Source organism: Scardinius erythrophthalmus (assembly GCF_964197995.2).
Source record: "Scardinius erythrophthalmus genome assembly, chromosome: 8".
Taxonomy (NCBI): domain Eukaryota; kingdom Metazoa; phylum Chordata; class Actinopteri; order Cypriniformes; family Leuciscidae; genus Scardinius; species Scardinius erythrophthalmus.
This window is the reverse complement of record NC_138228.1, coordinates 539,662-562,161: the sequence shown is the minus strand read 5'-3', so window position 1 is coordinate 562,161 and position 22,500 is coordinate 539,662. Positions and strand designations below refer to the sequence as shown.

At 42.0% G+C, this 22,500-nt stretch overlaps 2 protein-coding genes across 4 annotated transcripts in view; both read left to right on the top strand.

The window, feature by feature from the left end:
• sppl2a (signal peptide peptidase like 2A) overlaps positions 1 to 19,699 on the top strand; it is a 27,998-nt gene extending 8,299 nt beyond the window's left edge. The window contains exons 8-17 of one of the 2 annotated variants that reach the window (XM_081371803.1): positions 3,285 to 3,386; positions 7,513 to 7,594; positions 7,925 to 7,999; positions 8,353 to 8,409; positions 8,512 to 8,559; positions 8,719 to 8,818; positions 10,395 to 10,475; positions 10,833 to 10,993; positions 14,882 to 14,915; positions 19,354 to 19,699. In XM_081371803.1, coding sequence (XP_081227929.1) covers positions 3,285 to 3,386; positions 7,513 to 7,594; positions 7,925 to 7,999; positions 8,353 to 8,409; positions 8,512 to 8,559; positions 8,719 to 8,818; positions 10,395 to 10,475; positions 10,833 to 10,993; positions 14,882 to 14,915; positions 19,354 to 19,394 — 781 coding nt within the window. In that variant the 3' untranslated portion in view covers positions 19,395 to 19,699. The remainder of the gene's footprint in view (positions 1 to 3,284; positions 3,387 to 7,512; positions 7,595 to 7,924; positions 8,000 to 8,352; positions 8,410 to 8,511; positions 8,560 to 8,718; positions 8,819 to 10,394; positions 10,476 to 10,832; positions 10,994 to 14,881; positions 14,916 to 19,353) is intronic. The other variant, XM_081371804.1, reaches the window with a different exon arrangement.
• A 1,702-nt stretch (positions 19,700 to 21,401) lies between these two features.
• trpm7 (transient receptor potential cation channel, subfamily M, member 7) overlaps positions 21,402 to 22,500 on the top strand; it is a 65,772-nt gene continuing 64,673 nt past the window's right edge. The window contains exon 1 of one of the 2 annotated variants that reach the window (XM_081372255.1): positions 21,402 to 21,627. In XM_081372255.1, coding sequence (XP_081228381.1) covers positions 21,625 to 21,627 — 3 coding nt within the window. In that variant the 5' untranslated portion in view covers positions 21,402 to 21,624. The remainder of the gene's footprint in view (positions 21,628 to 22,500) is intronic. The other variant, XM_081372254.1, reaches the window with a different exon arrangement.

Here is a 22,500-nt window from a genome sequence, read left to right as displayed (position 1 = left end):
TTATTATTATTATTTGTATTATTATTATTATTATTTAAAATAAGAAGAATGGCATTTTTATTATTTTGTCAGTCTGAATTATGTTTTTGGTCATTGAAAGCCTTTCATTACTAAACCCAGTCCGTGCACACCTGCCGGGCCTGACCCTGGCCTAACCATCGTTTCAAAGAATAGTAACGGCGAGCGCGTCGAGTATAAACGCCTCGTCCGTTTGGGGAGGTGCGCGCGCAGTCCGCGGAGACTCGCGCTGCGGAGCCAGGCGAAAGTATAAACAAGGCTTGAAACGTCAGGTAAAGCGCACAGGCTCGCAACTTAAGGAATACATATGCCTACAATTCAAATGCTTTGGTAAATTCACACAAATTAAACATTGAAGTCCATGTTGCACAAAAATAAACACTGAAGTTTAGGCTATAATTACTATGTTGTTGTTGTTTTTTTACAGTGGGTCATAATATATTATATCTTTTAGTTTGTCAGTGCTTTTTGTGGTGTTAGGAATTGTTTTTCTGCGCATTCCCGCACTCAAAACGTGCGTACACCACCTCCTGAGCTGGCGTAGGATTTGAGCGTGCCGTACGCCAACGTTCATATTGATAAATCTCAAAGTCACCGTGGTTTTGGGTGTACGCCAGGTGTACGCTGGAAATTTGGTGTACGCACTTTTGATAAATGAGGGCCAGTGTGTACAAATAACAAGCTCATATGAGAGACAGACATTTTTTAAACGTTTAAATACTGAGAACTATTTTCTCAGAAGGCGAAGCACTGCTACTTGGGTGGAGTGATTAGCGCAGCCCATTAGCGGTGGGTGCGTCAAACAGACTTAAAGCACGCACGGAGATGAAAAAGGAATGTATGGACTAATCTAATTCTGAGGGATACGGTGAATAAGCTAAAGTCCCAAAAAGTCGAAGTGTTCCTTTAATAATAACTAACTATAATGGTTGCTATAACATTAACTGCAATGATAATTATGACCGCCGCTAGCGTAGCTAGCGAAAGCGGTCATATAGGGATTGTCAAAGTTTTTTTTTTTTTTTTTTTTCGTCACCTTACTGAATTTTTCGTCAACGATACCAGGGACACCGAAGCACCGGGGAACATGAAATTTGGTGGGCATGTAGCCCCACTAGACTTCTAAGGAAAAATTTCGTTTGGTCCCCGGGGGCCACTCCCCCCCCGCGCTGGGCCCCCCCAAACCCCAAAAAATGCAGTTTTTCCTAAATAACTACCTGAACCGTGGCACCGAGGATGAAGAAATTTTTATGGTATGTTGGTCTACTAGACTTTTACGGAAAAATTTCGTTTGGTCCCCGGGGGCCACTTCCCCACCCCGCGCTGGGGCCCCCTTAAATTTTTCGTCAACGATACCAGGGACACCGAAACACCGGGGAACATGAAATTTGATGGGCATGTAGCCCCATTTGACTTCTAAGGAAAAATTTCGTTTGGGCCCCGGAAGCCACTCCCCCCCCGCGCTGGGCCCCCCCAAACCCCAAAAAATGCAGTTTTTCCTAAATAACTACCTGAACCGTGGCACCGAGGATGAAGAAATTTTTATGGTATGTTGGTCTACTAGACTTTTACGGAAAAATTTCGTTTGGTCTCCGGGGGCCACTTCCCCCCCCGCGCTGGGGCCCCCGTAAATTTTTCGTCAACGATACCAGGGACACCGAAGCACCAGGGAACATGAAATTTGGTAGGCATGTAGCCCCACTAGACTTCTGAGGAAAAATTTCGTTTGGTCCCCGGGGGCCACTCCCCCCCCGCGCTGGGCCCCCCCAAACCCCAAAAAATGCAGTTTTTCCTAAATAACTACCTGAACCGTGACACCGAGGATGAAGAAATTTTTATGGTATGTTGGTCTACTAGACTTTTACGGAAAAATTTCGTTTGGTCTCCGGGGGCCACTTCCCCCCCCGCGCTGGGGCCCCCGTAAATTTTTCGTCAACGATACCAGGGACACCGAAGCACCAGGGAACATGAAATTTGGTAGGCATGTAGCCCCACTAGACTTCTGAGGAAAAATTTCGTTTGGTCCCCGGGGGCCACTCCCCCCCCGCGCTGGGCCCCCCCAAACCCAAAAAAATGCAGTTTTTCCTAAATAACTACCTGAACCGTGGCACCGAGGATGAAGAAATTTTTATGGTATGTAGGGCCCACTCTTAAGGGCCCACATCAACCTAGCCCATAATCACTCATTTGTGATTTGCACCCCTCCCATAAAAAATGAAAATGCAATATTATTCTGCTTTAATCGCCCCTATCTTCAGTGGAGATGTTCAGAACTGCACCATATTTCATGTGTATGATTAACTTGACATCCTCTGGGGGTATCCTCTGCTAAGTTTTGTAGAATTTCATCCATGGGGGGGGTATAAAATCAATTCATTTATGTGCACATTTTGTCACTGTACACTCATCGGCCTGTAGATGGTGCTGTTGAGCGAAGGGTTGCTGGTTTAGGATGATACTGTCACACACACACATGCAGGAATACAAACAAATGCAAGCATGCACACACACTGACATCCACACGCACAGACACACACCCATACACACACTTACAAATCCACATGCACAGACACACAAACACACACGCGCACACATACATACACGCACAGACACACACACACACACACACACACACACACACAGACAGACATGCACATACTATTACTTTTTTTAGGTATATACATAAACACGCAATACAGCCAAATTACTCCACGTCATTTATTTTTGTGGAAAGCCAGTGCAGGCCTGAGCGGCAGTCATATTTTGTACCGCGATGCGGTACATCTAGTTGTAACAATAGCTATAACGATAATTGTAACTATGTTACTATAACGACAACTGTTACTATAACAGTAACTGTAACAATAACTATGATAACTGTAACATTACTTTAACTGTAACTAATAATAACTGAGAGCTGCAAGTATAACGGTTACTGTAACAGTAACTATAGCAATAACTGTAACTATAACAGTGACTGGTGCGGGCGGGACAGAATCTCGAGTTCTTTTCGAAGTCTAAACTCATTTCTTTGAAGTGAAACTGAAACTGGTTGCGTGTGTAAAATGAGCTGTACAAATAAACTTGAGCTCACATTCCTCTCTCGTTCAACACGTTTCGCTTGCTTGACATTAATTGCATTATATAAGTCACAGCATGTTTCAGATGAACTAGTATGACCACAACTCTACACCGTCCAGCTGTAGTCATGGTTACCTCTGTTATTGGAGGATTATGATCTCTCTCTGTGTGTGTGTGTTTTCCAGCGTGTCCTGCCGTGAGAGAAGTGTGTCTGTGCGGTCGCTGCTGCTCGCCGCTGTCTGTATTACACTGGCTGTGATCTGGGGCGTGTACAGGAACGAGGACAGGTGATACACACACTCACTCTCTCTCTCTCACACACACACACACTCACACACACTCACACACACACACACACACACACACACACACACACACACACACACTCACACTCACTCAGCATCAGATCGTCCAACTACACTCAGCAGTTTTTAATCAAGAGATTTTTTTCTTCCGCTTCATGGTGTTGATTGCCGTGCATTGTGGGCATTCTGAGTTTTCTCAGTTCTGCATTCAGTGTGTGAGAGTGTGTGAGAGTGTGTGAGAGTGTGTGAGAGTGTGTGAGAGTGTGTGAGAGTGTGTGAGAGTGTGTGAGAGTGTGTGAGAGTGTGTGGAACTGCTGCTGTTTGCATCACTATTACTTTATTATAATATATAGTCATTTGAACAAACCTCTAAATCTTTGGAAAAATAACAGAATCAATGCTGCAAACTTCATCAAATATGAGACACGTTTACCTGTGTTACCTGTGTTTCTTGTGCTTCCTGTGTTTCCTGCGTTTCCTGTTTCCTATGTTACGTGTTTCCTGTGTTGTGTTACCTGTTTCCTGTGTTTCCTATGTTACGTGTTTCCTGTGTTTCCTGCGTTTCCTGTGTTACCTGTGTTACCTGTGTTACCCGTGTTACCTGTGTTCCCTGTGTTACGTGTTTCCTGTTACCTGTGTTTCCTGTGTTACGTGTTACCTGTGTTTCCTGTGTTACGTGTTTCCTGTGTTACCCGTGTTTCCTGTGGCTGTGTTACGTGTTTCCTGTGTTTCCTATGTTACGTGTTTCCTGTGTTTCCTGCGTTTCCTGTGTTACCCGTGTTACCTGTGTTCCCTGTGTTACATGTTGCCTGTGTTTCCTGTTACCTGTGTTTCCTGTGTTACGTGTTACCTGTGTTTCCTGTGTTACGTGTTTCCTGTGTTACCCGTGTTTCCTGTGGCTGTGTTACGTGTTTCCTGTGTTTCCTGTTACCTGTGTTTCCTGTTTCCTGTGTTTCCTGTTACCTGTGTTCCTGTGTTACCTGTGTTTCCTGTTACCTGTGTCTCCTGTTACCTGTGTTTCCTGTGTTACGTGTTGCCTGTGTTTCCTGTTACCTGTGTTTCCTGTGTTACGTGTTACCTGTGTTTCCTGTGTTACGTGTTACCTGTGTTTCCTGTGTTACGTGTTTCCTGTGTTACCCGTGTTTCCTGTGGCTGTGTTACGTGTTTCCTGTGTTTCCTGTTTCCTGTGTTTCGTGTTTCCTGTTTCCTGTTTCCTGTGTTTCCTGTTTCCTGTGTTTCCTGTGTTACCTGTGTTTCCTGTTACCTGTGTTTCCTGTTACCCGTGTTTCCTGTGTTACCTGTGTTGCCTGTTACCCGTGTTGCCTGTGTTTCCTGTGTTACCTGTGTTACCTGTGTTACCCGTGTTTCCCGTGTTTCCTGTGTTCCCTTTGTTACCCGTGTTTCCTGTGGCTGTGTTACGTGTTTCCTGTTACCTGTGTTTCCTGTTACCTGTGTTTCCTGTTACCTGTGTTTCCTGTTACCTGTGTTTCCTATGTTACCCGTGTTTCCTGTGTTACCTGTTGTACCCGTTTTACCTGTGTTTCCTGTGTTACCCGTGTTTCCTGTGTTACCTGTTGTACCTGTTTTACCTGTGTTTCCTGTGTTACCTGTTGTATCGTTTTACCTGTGTTACCTGTGTTACCCGTGTTTCCTGTGTTACGTGTGTTTCCTGTGTTACCCGTGTGTGTTTCCTGTGTTACCCGTGTGTGTTTCCTGTGTTACCCGTGTTTCCTGTGTTACCCGTGTTTCCTGTGTTGCGTGTTGCCTGTGTTTCCTGTTACCTGTGTTCCCTGTGTTCCCTGTGTTTCCTGTGTTTCCTGTTACCTGTGTTTCCTGTGTTACGTGTTTTTCCTGTGTTACGTGTTGCCTGTTTCCTGTTACCTGTGTTTCCTGTGTTACCTGTGTTTCCTGTGTTACCTGTGTTTCCTGTGTTTCCTGTTACCTGTGTTTCCTGTGTTACGTGTTTCCTGTTACCCATGTTTCCTGTGGCTGTGTTACGTGTTTCCTGTGTTTCCTGTGGCTGTGTTATGTGTTTCCTGTGTTTCTGTTACCTGTGTTTCCTGTTACCTGTGTTTCCTGTTACCTGTGTTTCCTGTTAACTGTGTTTCCTGTGTTACCCGTGTTGCCTGTGTTACGTGTTGCCTGTTTCCTGCTACCTGTGTTTCCTGTGTTACCTGTGTTTCCTGTTACGTGTTTCCTGTGTTACGTGTTTCCTGTGTTACGTGTTGCCTGTTTCCTGTTACCTGTGTTTCCTGTGTTTCCTGTGTTATGTGTTTCCTGTGTTTCCTGTTACCTGTGTTTCCTGTGTTACGTGTTTCCTGTTACCCATGTTTCCTGTGGCTGTGTTACGTGTTTCCTGTGTTTCCTGTGGCTGTGTTATGTGTTTCCTGTGTTTCCTGTTACCTGTGTTTCCTGTTACCTGTGTTTCCTGTGTTTCCTGTTACCTGTGTTTCCTGTGTTACCTGTGTTTCCTGTTACCTGTGTTTCCTGTTACCTGTGTTTCCTGTTACCTGTGTTTCCTGTTACCTGTGTTTCCTGTTAACTGTGTTTCCTGTGTTACCCGTGTTGCCTGTGTTACCCGTGTTTCCTGTGGCTGTGTTACGTGTTTCCTGTGTTTCCTGTTACCTGTGTTTCCTGTGTTTCCTGTGTTACCCGTGTTTCCTGTGTTACCTGTTGTACCCGTTTTACCTGTGTTTCCTGTGTTACCCGTGTTTCCTGTGTTACCCGTGTTTCCTGTGTTACCTGTTGTACCCGTTTTACCTGTGTTTCCTGTGTTACCCGTGTTTCCTGTGTTACGTGTGTTTCCTGTGTTACCTGTTGTACCCGTTTTACCTGTGTTTCCTGTTACCTGTGTTTCCTGTGTTACCCGTGTTTCCTGTGTTACCCGTGTTTCCTGTGTTACCTGTTGTACCCGTTTTACCTGTGTTTCCTGTGTTACCCGTGTTTCCTGTGTTACCCGTGTTTCCTGTGTTACCTGTTGTACCCGTTTTACCTGTGTTTCCTGTTACCCGTGTTTCCTGTGTTACCCGTGTTTCCTGTGTTACCCGTGTTTCCTGTGTTACCTGTTGTACCCGTTTTACCTGTGTTTCCTGTGTTACCCGTGTTTCCTGTGTTACGTGTGTTTCCTGTGTTACCTGTTGTACCCGTTTTACCTGTGTTTCCTGTGTTACCCGTGTTTCCTGTGTTACCTGTTGTACCCGTTTTACCTGTGTTTCCTGTGTTACCCGTGTTTCCTGTGTTACCTGTTGTACCCGTTTTACCTGTGTTTCCTGTTACCCGTGTTTCCTGTGTTACCCGTGTTTCCTGTGTTACCCGTGTTTCCTGTGTTACCTGTTGTACCCGTTTTACCTGTGTTACCCGTGTTTCCTGTGTTACGTGTGTTTCCTGTGTTACCCGTGTTTCCTGTGTTTCCTGTTTCCTGTGTTACATGTTTCCTGTGTTACCCGTGTTTCCTGTGTTACATGTTGCCTGTGTTTCCTGTTTCCTGTGTTACATGTTTCCTGTGTTACCCGTGTTTCCTGTGGCTGTGTTACGTGTGTTTCCTGTGTTACGTGTGTTTCCTGTGTTACGTGTTGCCTGTGTTTCCTGTTTCACATGTTTCCTGTGTTACCCGTGTTTCCTGTGTTACGTGTTGCCTGTGTTTCCTGTTTCCTGTGTTACATGTTTCCTGTGTTACCCGTGTTTCCTGTGGCTGTGTTACGTGTGTTTCCTGTATTACCCATGTTTCCTGTGTTACCTGTTGTACCCGTTTTACCTGTGTTACCCGTGTTTCCTGTGTTTCCTGTGTTACATGTTTCCTGTGTTACTCGTGTTTCCTGTGGCTGTGTTACGTGTTTCCTGTGTTACCCGTGTTTCCTGTTACGTGTTGCCTGTGTTTCCTGTTACCTGTGTTTCCTGTGTTACCCGTGTTTCCTGTGGCTGTGTTTCCTGTTACCTGTGTTTCCTGTTACCTGTGTTTCCTGTTACCTGTGTTTCCTGTTACCCGTGTTTCCTGTTACCCGTGTTTCCTGTTACCCGTGTTTCCTGTGTTACCCGTGTTTCCTGTGTTACCCGTGTTTCCTGTGTTACCTGTTGTACCCGTTTTACCTGTTGTAACTCTGGTGTTCAGATGGATCTGGATCCTTCAGGATCTGCTGGGAATCGCCTTCTGCCTGAACTTCCTGAAAACTATCAGCCTGTCAAACTTTAAGGTGAGGTGTGTTTCAGTGTATCGGCGCTGCTCTTCTGCGGGTCCGACTTGTGTGTGTGTGTGTGTGTGTGTGTGTGTGTGTGTGTGTGTGTGTGTGTGTGTTTGTGTTTGTGTTGTATCCTGCGGGTTTGACGTGTGTGTGTGTGTGTGTGTGTGTGTTTGTGTTGTATCCTGCAGGTTTGACGTGTGTGTGTGTGTGTGTGTGTGTGTGTGTGTGTTTGTGTTGTATCCTGCGGGTCTGACGTGTGTGTGTGTGTGTGTGTGTGTGTGTGTGTGTGTGTGCGTGTTTGTGTTGTATCCTGCGGGTCTGACGTGTGTGTGTTTCCTGCAGATCTGTGTGATTCTGCTGAGTCTGCTGCTCGTCTACGACGTTTTCTTCGTCTTCATCACACCGTTCCTGACAGCTGTGAGTATCAGATGAAGTTGCGCTGGTCTTTTCTCCTCTGTTGTGTCGTATATCGAGTGAAGCGCTTCTGGAACAAAAACACACGTGGGCGGGGCTTGATTTTGACCGTTAGGAATTGATTGGATGGTTGTGGTTTGCTATTGGCTGATCTCATGTGAGTGATAGGTTGCCCCGCCCTCGTCATCAGAGAAGAGAAGAGATGCTGCAAGAGGAACTGATTCTGATTCAACATTATTAACACAATAATGATGTGCACCCATAAATTATTTAGAATAAACACTGCAATATTTCATTAAAAATAAGAAATGGTCCATTTTGATTTCATGGTGACTTTAATACGTGTGTGTTTTCAGAATGGAGAAAGCATCATGGTGCAAGTCGCTCTCGGTCCGGGTGGAGGTGGAGAAAAGGTGAGCGTGACCCTGTCATGTGATCAGTGAGTGTGTGTGTGTGTGAGTGTGTGAGTGTGTGAGTGAGTGAGCAGTGACTGCAGTGACTGTTTCTGGTTCTAGACTGATGGAGTGTCTGTTCCCGCCGATCCCTCGTCCTCCTATGAGAAGGTGAGATGCTTTTCCTTTTTATACCATTTTTACAAATGATTCTGCTTAAGTGCAAATAAAGTTCTTCAAATATATCACTGAGTGTCTCATGTTCTGCTGATTGCCGTCACGAGCACTGTGTGTGTGTGTGTGTGTGTGTGTGTGTGTGTGTGTTTCCAGCTGCCTGTAGTGATGCGTATCCCACAGTTCTCTGCGGTGGCTCAGAACCTCTGTATGATGCAGTTCTCCATTCTGGGCTACGGTGACATCATCATACCAGGTCAGAGTTTACACATACACACACACACACACACACACACACACACACACACACACAAAACAACTAGTGCTGTCAATCAAAACCAACTCTCATCCAGTGATCCAGTGACTCAATGATGAATGAGTAACATTAAAATCCCCTATTCTGCTATTTTAAAGGCTCCTAATGTTGTTTTGGCGTCTCCTACAACAGGTTCACATTCATCCAAGCTCAAAAACACATTAATGTCCTCATAATCTCCACTGCAGCATCAGCTCTTTTCTCAGAAACGCTTCCATCAAAGATTCAGTCTTTCTAAGCTCCGCCTCTCTGAGAGCTGCTGTGCTGTGATTGGTCAGAAAGCAAATGCTCATTATCATATCTGAATCTCAGCTCTTGATCACAGTGATACAAACAGTGACGATGGCGTGGGTTTCACCGTATCAATCTCAGAAAACAGCGTCTTCTCCACACGAACAACACGAACCAAACTCTTCCAGTCTCAGATACACTACAGTGTTTGAGGGAGGAGCTAAGAGACGCTGCTCAGCCAATCAGGACCAGAGGCGGACATTATGCTAATTAGTTACAAACTATAGGAAAGTCAGAAGCGAAGACCAGGAGACTTGGTTGTATCTTCAGCAGGATTCTGTGTTGAGAACACGAGCTGTCGGTCATCGAGTGTGACTAGAGCAGTGCACACTGTAGTTGATGTAGATGTAGTGGGCAGTGCTTAGATATGGAGACAGACATTTTTCAAAATATCTTCTTTTGTGTTCAGCAGAAAAAAGAAATTCATACAGGTTTGAAACAACTTGAGGGTGAGTCTATGATGACAGAATTTTCATTTTTGGGTGAACTATCCCTTTAAACAAAACATGCAAATGAGGAACCCGCCCTAGACTCTAGTGTTAACAATCCTAATCCAATCAGCATAACCATTCACCGACTGGGACCGGGTCTCCAAGAGCCGTTAAAGACAGAGAGTGAGAGTCCCAGTAATCCCACTCATTAACTCACAATAGAGAGAACAGGACTGGCAGGAATCTCTCGTCATCATCACCTTTAATGCTAAATTCAGTGAACTCTACCTTAGTTTGTCATGTCATGTTATGCAAGATCAGCAGATTTTAAACAGATTCTTACATTTGTAATCCCACAAAACCTGCGCAGATTCAGCAGGAAATGAGACTGAATTACTGACGACTCGTTTCAGTTCAGAATCACTTCTTTCTTTTAGGAGACAATAACTCAGTTTATCTGAACTCTGATCTTTTACAGTTTTATTACACACTGCATGACAGGGAACATCTGAAGAAGCACAGACGTTTTATAGTTATGTATCAAGTAAACTAATCATCAAACATTTTTAATTTTTGAAATATTTCTGTTTTGATTATTTCTAATGTTTGATAAGTTTTGAGATGAGAGATGTTTGATTTAAAATAAAAAAATTACAACAAATATTATAATCAAAATTATCTGAACTTTGACCCTTGAAGCTTTGCAGAGCTTTATTACACACTGCATGAAAGCTCACCATACCCTGATCGGTCATCACTCTTCTGTGTGTGTGTGTGTGTGTGTGTGTGTGCAGGACTGCTGGTGTCGTACTGCCATAGGTTTGACGTGTGGACAGGAAACTCCAGAAGAACATACTTCATCTCCAGCGCTGTCGGTACGAGAACAACAGATCTGTCTCACACACACTCACACACTCACGTCAAGTCACCTTTATTTCTACAGCGCTTTTACAACACAGAGATAACAGGAAAATAATGCAAAGTTTGTTTCCAGAAGAAAATAGTGTCACAGTCCAGCTTCAGTTCAGTGATGGCTCATTTTTGCTGTCAAAAAAGTTATTAATTTAGTTCATAAATATATATCTATATCCGCTCTGGAGAAAGCTGTGATGTCATCGTCCAGCTCAGCTCTCATATAATGGAGTCAGTGCTGCAGATCTATAATATAGTTGAATAGTAAAGGACATGTCTCTCCTGAGATCAGACTAGCAGTGTGTGTTGTGTTTCTGCAGCGTACGCCGTGGGGCTCGTGCTGACGTTCGCAGTCATGCTGTTGTCTAAGATGGGCCAGCCGGCGCTGCTGTACCTGGTTCCCTGTACGCTCCTCACCGCATCCGTCCTCGCCGCGGTCCGCAAGGAGTTCCGGAGCTTCTGGAACGGTCCCAGCATCCCGGTGAGGCCCAAAGAGAGGATGGGGAGATCATCGGGCCGTTCTTATGATTGCAGACAGTCTGCATGTGCTTGTCAAGTGTTTTCACTTTCAGGTCAACTACTGTGATCTAGTTAAAGGGATAGTTCACGCCAAAATGAAAATTAGTCCATGATTTACTCGCCCTGAACCCATCCTAGGTGTATATGACATTCAGACGAATACAATCAGAGTTTGTCCTGGATGACCTGGCTCTTCCAAGCTTTATAATGGGAGTCAGTGGGTTTATTTTTTTGAAAGTCCATCAAAGTGCATCTGTCCATCATTAAAGTGTCCCAAACACTTTTGTTGACAGATGCGCTTTTATGATGGACAGATGCACTTTTATAATGGATAGATGCACTTTTATGATGGACAGATGCACTTTTATGATGGACAGATGCACTTTTATGATGGACAGATGCACTTTTATAATGGATAGATGCACTTTTATGATGGACAGATGCACTTTTATGATGGATAGATGCACTTTTATGATGGATAGATGCACTTTTATGATGGACAGATGCACTTTTATGATGGACAGATGCACTTTTATAATGGATAGATGCACTTTTATGATGGATAGATGCACTTTTATGATGGACAGATGCGCTTTTATGATGGACAGATGCACTTTTATGATGGACAGATGCACTTATGATGGATAGATGCACTTTTATGATGGATAGATGCACTTTTATGATGGATGGATGCACTTTTATGATGGACAGATGCACTTTTATAATGGATAGATGCACTTTTATGATGGACAGATGCACTTTTATGATGGACAGATGCACTTTTATAATGGATAGATGCACTTTTATGATGGACAGATGCACTTTTATAATGGATAGATGCACTTTTATGATGGACAGATGCACTTTTATGATGGACAGATGCACTTTTATAATGGATAGATGCACTTTTATGATGGACAGATGCACTTTTATAATGGATAGATGCACTTTTATGATGGACAGATGCACTTTTATGATGGACAGATGCACTTTTATGATGGACAGATGCACTTTTATGATGGACAGATGCACTTTTATGATGGATGGATGCACTTTTATGATGGATAGATGCACTTTTATGATGGACAGATGCACTTTTATGATGGATAGTTGCACTTTTATGATGGATGGATGCACTTTTATGATGGATGGATGCACTTTTATGATGGATAGATGCACTTTTATGATGGACAGATGCACTTTTATGATGGATAGTTGCACTTTTATGATGGATGGATGCACTTTTATGATGGATAGTTGCACTTTTATGATGGATAGATGCACTTTTATGATGGATAGATGCACTTTTATGATGGACAGATGCACTTTTATGATGGACAGATGCACTTTTATGATGGATAGATGGACTTTAATGATGGACAGATGCACTTTGATGGACTTTCAAAAAAATATACCCACTGACTCCCATTATAAAGCTTGGAAGAGCCAGGACATCCAGGACAAACTCTGATTGTATTCGTCTGAATGTCATATACACCTAGGATGGGTTCAGGGCGAGTAAATCATGGACTAATTTTCATTTTTGGGTTTTGAGTGAACTATTCCTTAAAAGTTCTTAAATTGTCAACATATTTGGCTTAACATTAATGCATGTAACATATGAATGCATGAACATGACCCACAAAATCATGTAAGCTGTACTTTGCTTTTGAGATTTAGGGGTGTAACGATTCCCTCATGTCACGATTCGACACAAATCACAATACTGAACTCATGATACAACACTATTGCGATAGACATGATAAAATTCGACATCTGATAAAAGCTTAACAAAAGATTTAGGCCTACTGTTGATTAAAATGCTAAATTTGGTATTACATTGTGACTGTAAATGAATATTCTTGGACTTTGTGCTGAAACCCAAAGCACAGGACAATAGAGACGCCAGAATAACAATATTCATGATTCTGAAGTGAAAATACTGAATTATTTTAGACGAATATGTTTGCACTCTCTCACTGACTAGATGTATTTAAAATAATGTAAGACACTTTTATTGGTAACATCAGATATTTGGCATTATCAGGACCCACAAATATTACCCATTGCATTCAGGGCCGGTTCTAGACATTTGGAGGCCCTAGGCAAAATTCATGTTGGAGGCCCCCCACCCCCAATAAAAAACACTTGAAACAAATATGATTCCTAACTTTTTTATTTATACAACATTTCATTTTAAATTTAGTATATTTTTACTTACACAGTACATAAGTTTGGACAAATTACTATTTTTAATGTTTTTGAAAGAAGTCTCTTATGCTCATCAAGCCTGGATTTTATTTGATCAAAAATACAGAAAAATAATATAGTGAAATATTATTACAATTTAAAATAATGGTTTTCTATTTTACTATACTTTAAAATATATTTCTGTGATGCAAAGCTGAATTTAGTGTCACGTGATCCTTCAGAAAACTTTATAATATTCTGATTTATTATCAAATGTTAGAAATGGTGCTTAATATTTATTTTATAACATGTGATACTTTTTTTCAGGATTTTTTGATTATTAAAAAGTTGTTTTAAAAAAGTCTTCACTATCACTTTTATATATTTAACACATCCTCGCTGAATATTCCTGTTTTTTTTTTTTCTGTATTTTTGATCAAATAAATGCAGGCTTGTAGAGCATAATAAGAAACTTCTTTCAAAAACAATAAAAATAGTGGGTCCAGACTTTTTACTGGTAGCCTACTACATCAAACTTTATCTAAAGTAATCTCTTTTTTGTTTAATGAAGATGTTATTGTTCTTGTTGTTATTTTGCTGGTGTATTCAGTTTATTCACAGTTCCAGAATACCACTTCAGTAGATGAACATAAACGTGCTTTTATAATTGTTTTCATAGCTGCGTTATGGGCAGATATTGCATTGCTACCTTAAATATGCTATACACAAATCAAGTGGAAGAGAAAGATACGATCGCTACTGAGCAGGGAAAAAAATCTAAACTAATATTCGTATAGGCTATGATGTCAGGGTATTATCTAATCATCAGCAGAATATAGAAGATAGACCCATAGATATGAGATCCTTTATTTGAAACATTTAAAAATGTTGCAGTGTGTTGGTTTTTTAACTTTGAATACAAACGTCTTATCTTTTACTTTTGTAGCTTTTTTACTAGTCAGCTCCCAACGCGATGTTATTCATTGTACGCGCAAATTCAAAGCGTCGCGTCTGGGCACGTTAATGACGCTCGCACTCTTTTAAACTCGTAGACTAACAAAGCGGTGAATGATTTTTCCAGAAATGACGCTGATCTACAGTAGCCCACACGTTTATATTTAAAATACATTGCAATCACTCCAAAATCGATGACCTGCATTACGAGCTGTGCTTCTTTGCGTGCCTATGTAGACTTTTGTACAGTCATGGGCTGGCGTTAATGTGACGTAATGTAACAGTCTATGGTTAAGATAAACATCGTCACTATTTTTAGTTAATTAATAAATTTTGAAATAAATTGTAGATAGGACATTTGTACATTTATTTATTTATTTTTTATTTTTTATTTTTTTGTCCCTCTGTCTGGGCCCCATCCCGCCAATCGGGCCCTAGGCACGTGCCTAGTTTGCCTTTGCGTTAATCCGGCTCTGATTGCATTATTATACATTATATTCAACATTATATATAATAGTTTAATGTAGTTCTGACACTGAAACTCTGAAAACGTAATTTTTTCTCACACAGTAATACACTATACATATTGTTGCATTTTTGTATTGCGATATATTGTTACACCCCTACTTTCTGGCTGTGTCTGTGTGTGAGTGAGACGTGTTGTGATATAAGACTGCTGTGTTACATGTGACTTGGTCTCCATCAGGTCCTGGACGAGTCTAGGAAGCCGTTATTATCAGGTTTGAGCTCTTGTTTTAGTCTGTGTGTTGTGTTTGCTCAGCTTGTCCTGTAATGCCTGGGTTCCTGCAGTTCTCCTGCACAACACTAGGTGGCGCTAGAGCACTCAGATTATGAGCTGCTTCTGTCTCTCCAGCATGTTTATCAGATGCCTGATGTTTTCATTTTCCCTTACTAACACAGGGTGAGAAAAACAGAAGAACCCTTTGAGCCTCTGTAGAACTGAAACTGTTTAGGTGTTATCCTGCGACTCACACTGACAGTGATTACATCGCCACCTCTTTTTGATTTGCTTTTACTAAATGGTGGCATCCAATCTGTCGCCGCATCACTTCTGCTCATGTTTAATAAAGTCGCTCGTTGCTGTTGGAAACCGCCTGCTTTCACTGAGTTCCTGTCAGTGTGAACATCGCTTTACTTTAAATGAATGTTATACTCGACAACAGTGATTCGTTTTAACGCATTTTAGCTTTTTTATTCACTAATAATTACACGGATTATTCATAAGTATTCTTAACAACTAAACAACATCAACGTACAAACATCAAACCTCACTGTAATGTTAATAAATTTGGAGTATTTATATAATAACAATGATACATTATATGCCTATTTAAATATAAACTATATAGATAAAATTAACAAATTAACATTTATAGACTATCACTGTGATTTTCACGCTGAACAAGAACCCGAACTGGTTCTACATGCACATTTTAGTGCAGTTAAAATAATATTAGTACTATTTCTTTTAACTCTAGTTTTATATTTTTCCTTTGCATGGCATGATCATCATCATCAGCAGCATCTAGTGTTTCATGTGTCTGACTGTAACACACACTGGACTGTAACACACACTGGACTGTAACGCACCACACACACACACACACACACACACACACACACACACACACACACACACACACACTGGAATGTAACACACTGGACTGTAACACACACTGGAATGTAACACACTGGAATGCAACACACACACAGGACTGTAACACACACACACACACACACACACACACACACACACACACACACACACACACACACACACACACACTGGACTGTAACACACACTGGAATGTAACACACACACTGGAATGTAACACACACAGGACTGTAACGCACAACAAACACACACACACACACACACACACACACACACACACACACACACACACTGGACTGTAACACACACTGGAATGTAACACACACAGGACTGTAACGCACAACACACACACACTGGACTGTAACACACACAGGACTGTAACACACACTGGACTGTAACACACACTGGACTGTAACACACACTGGACTTAACACACACTGGACTGTAACACACTGGAATGTAACACACACAGGACTGTAACACACTGGAATGTAACACACACTGGACTGTAACACACTGGAATGTAACACACACAGGACTGTAACACACTGGAATGTAACACACACTGGACTGTAACACACTGGAATGTAACACACACAGGACTGTAACACACTGGAATGTAACACACACAGGACTGTAACACACACTGGACTGTAACACACTGGAATATAACACACACTGGACTGTAACACACTGGAATGTAACACACACACACACACACACACACACACACACACACACACACACACACACACACACACAGGACTGTAACACACACTGGACTGTAACACACTGGAATGTAACACACACAGGACTGTAACACACTAGAATGTAACACACACAGGACTGTAACACACTGGACTGTAACACACACTGGACTGTAACACACTGGAATGTAACACACACAGGACTGTAACACACTGGAATGTAACACACACTGGACTGTAACACACTGGAATGTAACACACACAGGACTGTAACACACTGGAATGTAACACACACAGGACTGTAACACACTGGAATGTAACACACTGGAATGTAACACACACACACACACACACACACACACACACACACACACACACACACACACACACACACACACACACACACAGGACTGTAACACACTGGAATGTAACACACACAGGACTGTAACACACTGGAATGTAACACACACAGGACTGTAACACACTGGAATGTAACACACACTGGACTGTAACACACTGGAATGTAACACACAGGACTGTAACACACTGGAATGTAACACACACTGGACTGTAACACACACAGGACTGTAACACACTGGAATGTAACACACACTGGACTGTAACACACTGGAATGTAACACACACACAGGACTGTAACACACTGGACTGTAACACACTGGACTGTAACACACACTGGACTGTAACACACACACTGGACTGTAACACACACTGGACTGTAACACACTGGAATATAACACACACTGGACTGTAACACACTGGAATGTAACACACACACACACACACACACACACACACACACACACACACACACACACACACACACACACACAGGACTGTAACACACACTGGACTGTAACACACTGGAATGTAACACACACAGGACTGTAACACACTAGAATGTAACACACACAGGACTGTAACACACTGGAATGTAACACACACTGGACTGTAACACACACTGGACTGTAACACACTGGAATGTAACACACACAGGACTGTAACACACTGGAATGTAACACACACTGGACTGTAACACACTGGAATGTAACACACACAGGACTGTAACACACTGGAATGTAACACACACAGGACTGTAACACACTGGAATGTAACACACTGGAATGTAACACACACACACACACACACACACACACACACACACACACACACACACACACACACACACACACACACACACACACACAGGACTGTAACACACTGGAATGTAACACACACAGGACTGTAACACACTGGAATGTAACACACACAGGACTGTAACACACTGGAATGTAACACACAGGACTGTAACACACTGGAATGTAACACACACTGGACTGTAACACACACAGGACTGTAACACACTGGAATGTAACACACACTGGACTGTAACACACTGGAATGTAACACACACACAGGACTGTAACACACACTGGACTGTAACACACTGGACTGTAACACACTGGACTGTAACACACACTGGACTGTAACACACACACTGGACTGTAACACACACAGGACTGTAACACACACACTGGACTGTAACACACACAGGACTGTAACACACTGGAATGTAACACACACACTGGACTGTAACACACTTGAATGTAACACACACAGGACTGTAACACACACAGGACTGTAACACACTGGAATGTAACACACACTGGACTGTAACACACTGGAATGTAACACACACAGGACTGTAACGCACACTGGACGGTAACACACTGGAATGTAACACACTGGACTGTAACACACACTGGAATGTAACGCACACAGGACTGTAACGCACAACACACACACACACACACACACACACACACACACACACACACACACACACACACACACACACACACACACTGGAATGTAACACACACAGGACTGTAACACACTGGAATGTAACACACACAGGACTGTAACACACACTGGAATGTAACACACACTGGACTGTAACACACTGGAATGTAACACACAGGACTGTAACACACTGGAATGTAACACACACTGGACTGTAACACACACAGGACTGTAACACACTGGAATGTAACACACACTGGACTGTAACACACTGGAATGTAACACACACACAGGACTGTAACACACTGGAATGTAACACACACACACACACACACACACAGGACTGTAACACACTGGACTGTAACACACACTGGACTGTAACACACACTGGACTGTAACACACACTGGACTGTAACACACACACTGGACTGTAACACACACAGGACTGTAACACACTGGAATGTAACACACACTGGACTGTAACACACTGGAATGTAACACACACAGGACTGTAACACACTGGAATGTAACACACACAGGACTGTAACACACTGGAATGTAACACACACTGGACTGTAACACACTGGAATGTAACACACACAGGACTGTAACGCACACTGGACGGTAACACACTGGAATGTAACACACTGGACTGTAACACACACTGGAATGTAACGCACACAGGACTGTAACGCACAACACACACACACACACACACACACACACACACACACACACATACATACACACACACACACACACACACACACACACACACACACACACTGGAATGTAACACACACAGGACTGTAACGCACAACACACACACACACACACACACACACACACACACACACACACACACACACACACACACACAGGACTGTAACGCACACAGGACTGTAACGCACACGCACGGACAGACAGACACACACAAACACACGCGCACACACAACTGTAACACACACAGGACATGCTCCACTGTTACAGTAACGTGTGTCTCTGTCTCCTCAGATGGAGGCTCTGGATACACTGAAGGAGTGAGGAACTGCTGAGGGATCCGTGGCTGATCCGTGTTCCCTCTGACACGCCAACTATAAACCTTCATGATGATTTGATGGGAATGTTGAGTGTGTTTCTGAATGATGAAGCATCATCATCATCATCATCACACTGGGACACTTTACTAAAAAACTGAAATTATTCTTTAAGGGGCCTTAAATTACCAGCACCTGCTGTTTTTTTTACTTTCACTTTTTTATGTGATAATTTTATAATGTAATGTTTGAAATATTCCTCAAAACTGTAATGAATCATTTACTTTCCCTTTGACATTGAAATAAACACCGATATGAAGACAAAACAGGATGATTGATGATTTCGGCTGCAGACACTGCCTGGCCTCTACACACACACACACACACACACAGTCTGTACAAGTAAATGTAAATAGTTTAGGTTTAATAGTTCTGTCTGCCGTCTGATAAACGTGTGTATATGTGTGTGTATATATATATATATTATTAATAATAATAATAATAATAATAATAATAAAGCGAAGGACCCACTGATGCATGTATGCTCCCCATGCCACTCAGATGATTTCCATATTCATATGCCATGATATTGACATATTGTGGTACGGAAACAGTTGCACACTTTCAGCACTGTGCCTCTATAATTAGTTTGGTCACACTTTATATTTGTTGTCAATTATGCACTTGCGTCATCAAAATAATAATTGTTTAGTCAAGTGCACTTATTGTACCTTCCAGAGAAAGCAAGAACTGATAAGAATGTAAATGTGTACCTTGAAATGCAATGTAAGTTGCTTTGGATAAAAGCGTCAAATGCATAAATGTAAATGTAAAAATTGTGTTGAATGGTGAGACGGTTAGGGTTAGGGTTAACCTAACTGAGGTGCGGGTTAGGATTGGACCCCATTGACTTCCATAGTATTTTCGTTACAGTGTCATTGTTACAGTGTAATTATATATTTAAGTACTGAGTAATATTAATTAAGTGCATGTACTTACTAAAGGATTAGGATAGGATTAGGGTTTGGTTGAGGGTTAGTTGCATATAATTATGCATAATTAACTGTTAATACTATTGTAAGTACATGTAACATATGTAACAAGGACACTGTCAAATAAAGTGTTACCGTATTTTCTTTTAAATATAAGTACAATGTAAAAACATGTATGTACACAATAAGTGCATTGCATCAAATGACTAATTTAAATGTTAGTACAGAATAGTTAAATATGGAAGCTTGTTTCCGACACAGAATAAATAATAATAATAATAATGGTAATTGTGACTTTTAATCTCTCGCAATTGTGATTTTTTTTTTATTTACAGAACAAATCTGAATTGTCAGATATAAATTAGAATTGAGAGAAAAATAATGTCGCAATTATCTTAAGCTTCCATGGTTGATAAACACACTTAATATAAAGTGGTCCATTATTTATAAATTCTTTGTAACACTTTACAATAAGGTTCATTAGTTAACATGAACTAAAAATGAACAATACTTCTACAGCATTTATTAATCTTAGTTAATATTAATTTAAACATTCACTAAGAAGTTATTAAAATTAACTAATATTAACAAATACAACCTTTGATTTTAACAACGTATTAGTACATGTTGAAATGAATATTAATTAAGATTAATGAATGCTGTATAAGTATTGCTCATTCTTAGTTCATGTTAACTATGGTAGTTAACTAATTAACCTTATTGTAAAGTGTTACCAAGTAAGTATAAATAATGGACTTTATAATAAGTGTCTTTAATTCACTGTGAACAAACAATGCACAGCTGTATTTGTATTAACTAGCATTAACAAAGATGAATAAATACTGTAACAAATGTATTGCTCGTTGATTACTAATGTTAACTAATGAACCTTATTGGAAAGTTTCCACATTCTTTAAATGTTCATGAGGTTTGCTATGATGACAATAAACGTAGCCTGTAGGTGTCAGTGATCCCGACGCGCCGCGCGCTCCGCCCCGGTCATGTGACGCGCCGCGGGCGTTGACTTCACTCTGACTCAGCGGGAGGGACGGGCTCGAGCGACGCGTCACGCCGCGTCAGTCTGGACTCGGAGTCGCACAATTATGAAAAATCCACCTTCCGCTGGAGCTTCAGCGGACGCACACGAATCCCTCCGCCGCCACCGGGCTCTCCTCCCGCGGCTTCCCGAGACGCAACGCGCCGATAGATGGCTAGACGCCCTGGGTCGCGACGCGTGAGTCTGAACGCTGAAGAGAATGGTACGGATCTTTTCTAGTGTTTATGCGTGGCACACTGATGCTGACTCTTGCTGCATGAGGGGAACGCGCTTGACAGGCGCTGACGCTAGGCGTCGCGGCGCGGCGCTCCGGCTCGTGGTTTACCGCAAGAACCCTGTCCGGTACCGGGAACGTCTGGAAACACCTGGCGTCGCGTTCACATAGTAGAACGCACCGATCGTGTGCGTTCACATGTTTAAATCCTCCGGTCATGAGTAAGCGGTTAGCTTAGCAGCTCGCGCCGTTTCTCGAATAACTATGAATAACCACGTGAACTGTAATATTATTAGCAATATTCATAACGGAGTTTCTTCTCGATAGGCGGGAGCTTTGAGGAAATACCTGCGGTTGGATCTGCAGCACGGTGGATTATAGATGTTACACTGTTTATGTGTTCATTGATAATCGTGTTTATGTTCATTAATGCGTTTTAAACGTTTACCTCACGCTCATCTGCCGTTGGTCTGTCAGAGTGGCACGGAACGTCACGTGTCGTCACTGACCGCGAACGATTAATAATCGAATAAACGCAGCGCGAGTTTCGCACTCATATTGAGTATATAGATGTGTTGAGGCCCGTTCACAATACGATCAATAACAATAATGATGACTATATGAAATCCCACACCAGTAGATGATAATCTGTTTATTCTCATGTTTACGTCCGTCGCTTTAAATTCTCTCGATCTCTGCTAAAAACAATCGCTAAACCTAGCATAGGCTGGTCTTAGCTGGTGTTTTAGATGGTCTCCCAGCTAAAAGTGTCTGAAACCCCTGTAAAACCAGCACGAGAGACCAGTTTAAGCTGGTTTATTCAGCAGGGTAATGTTATCATTCATCAGATGAAAAGTGATT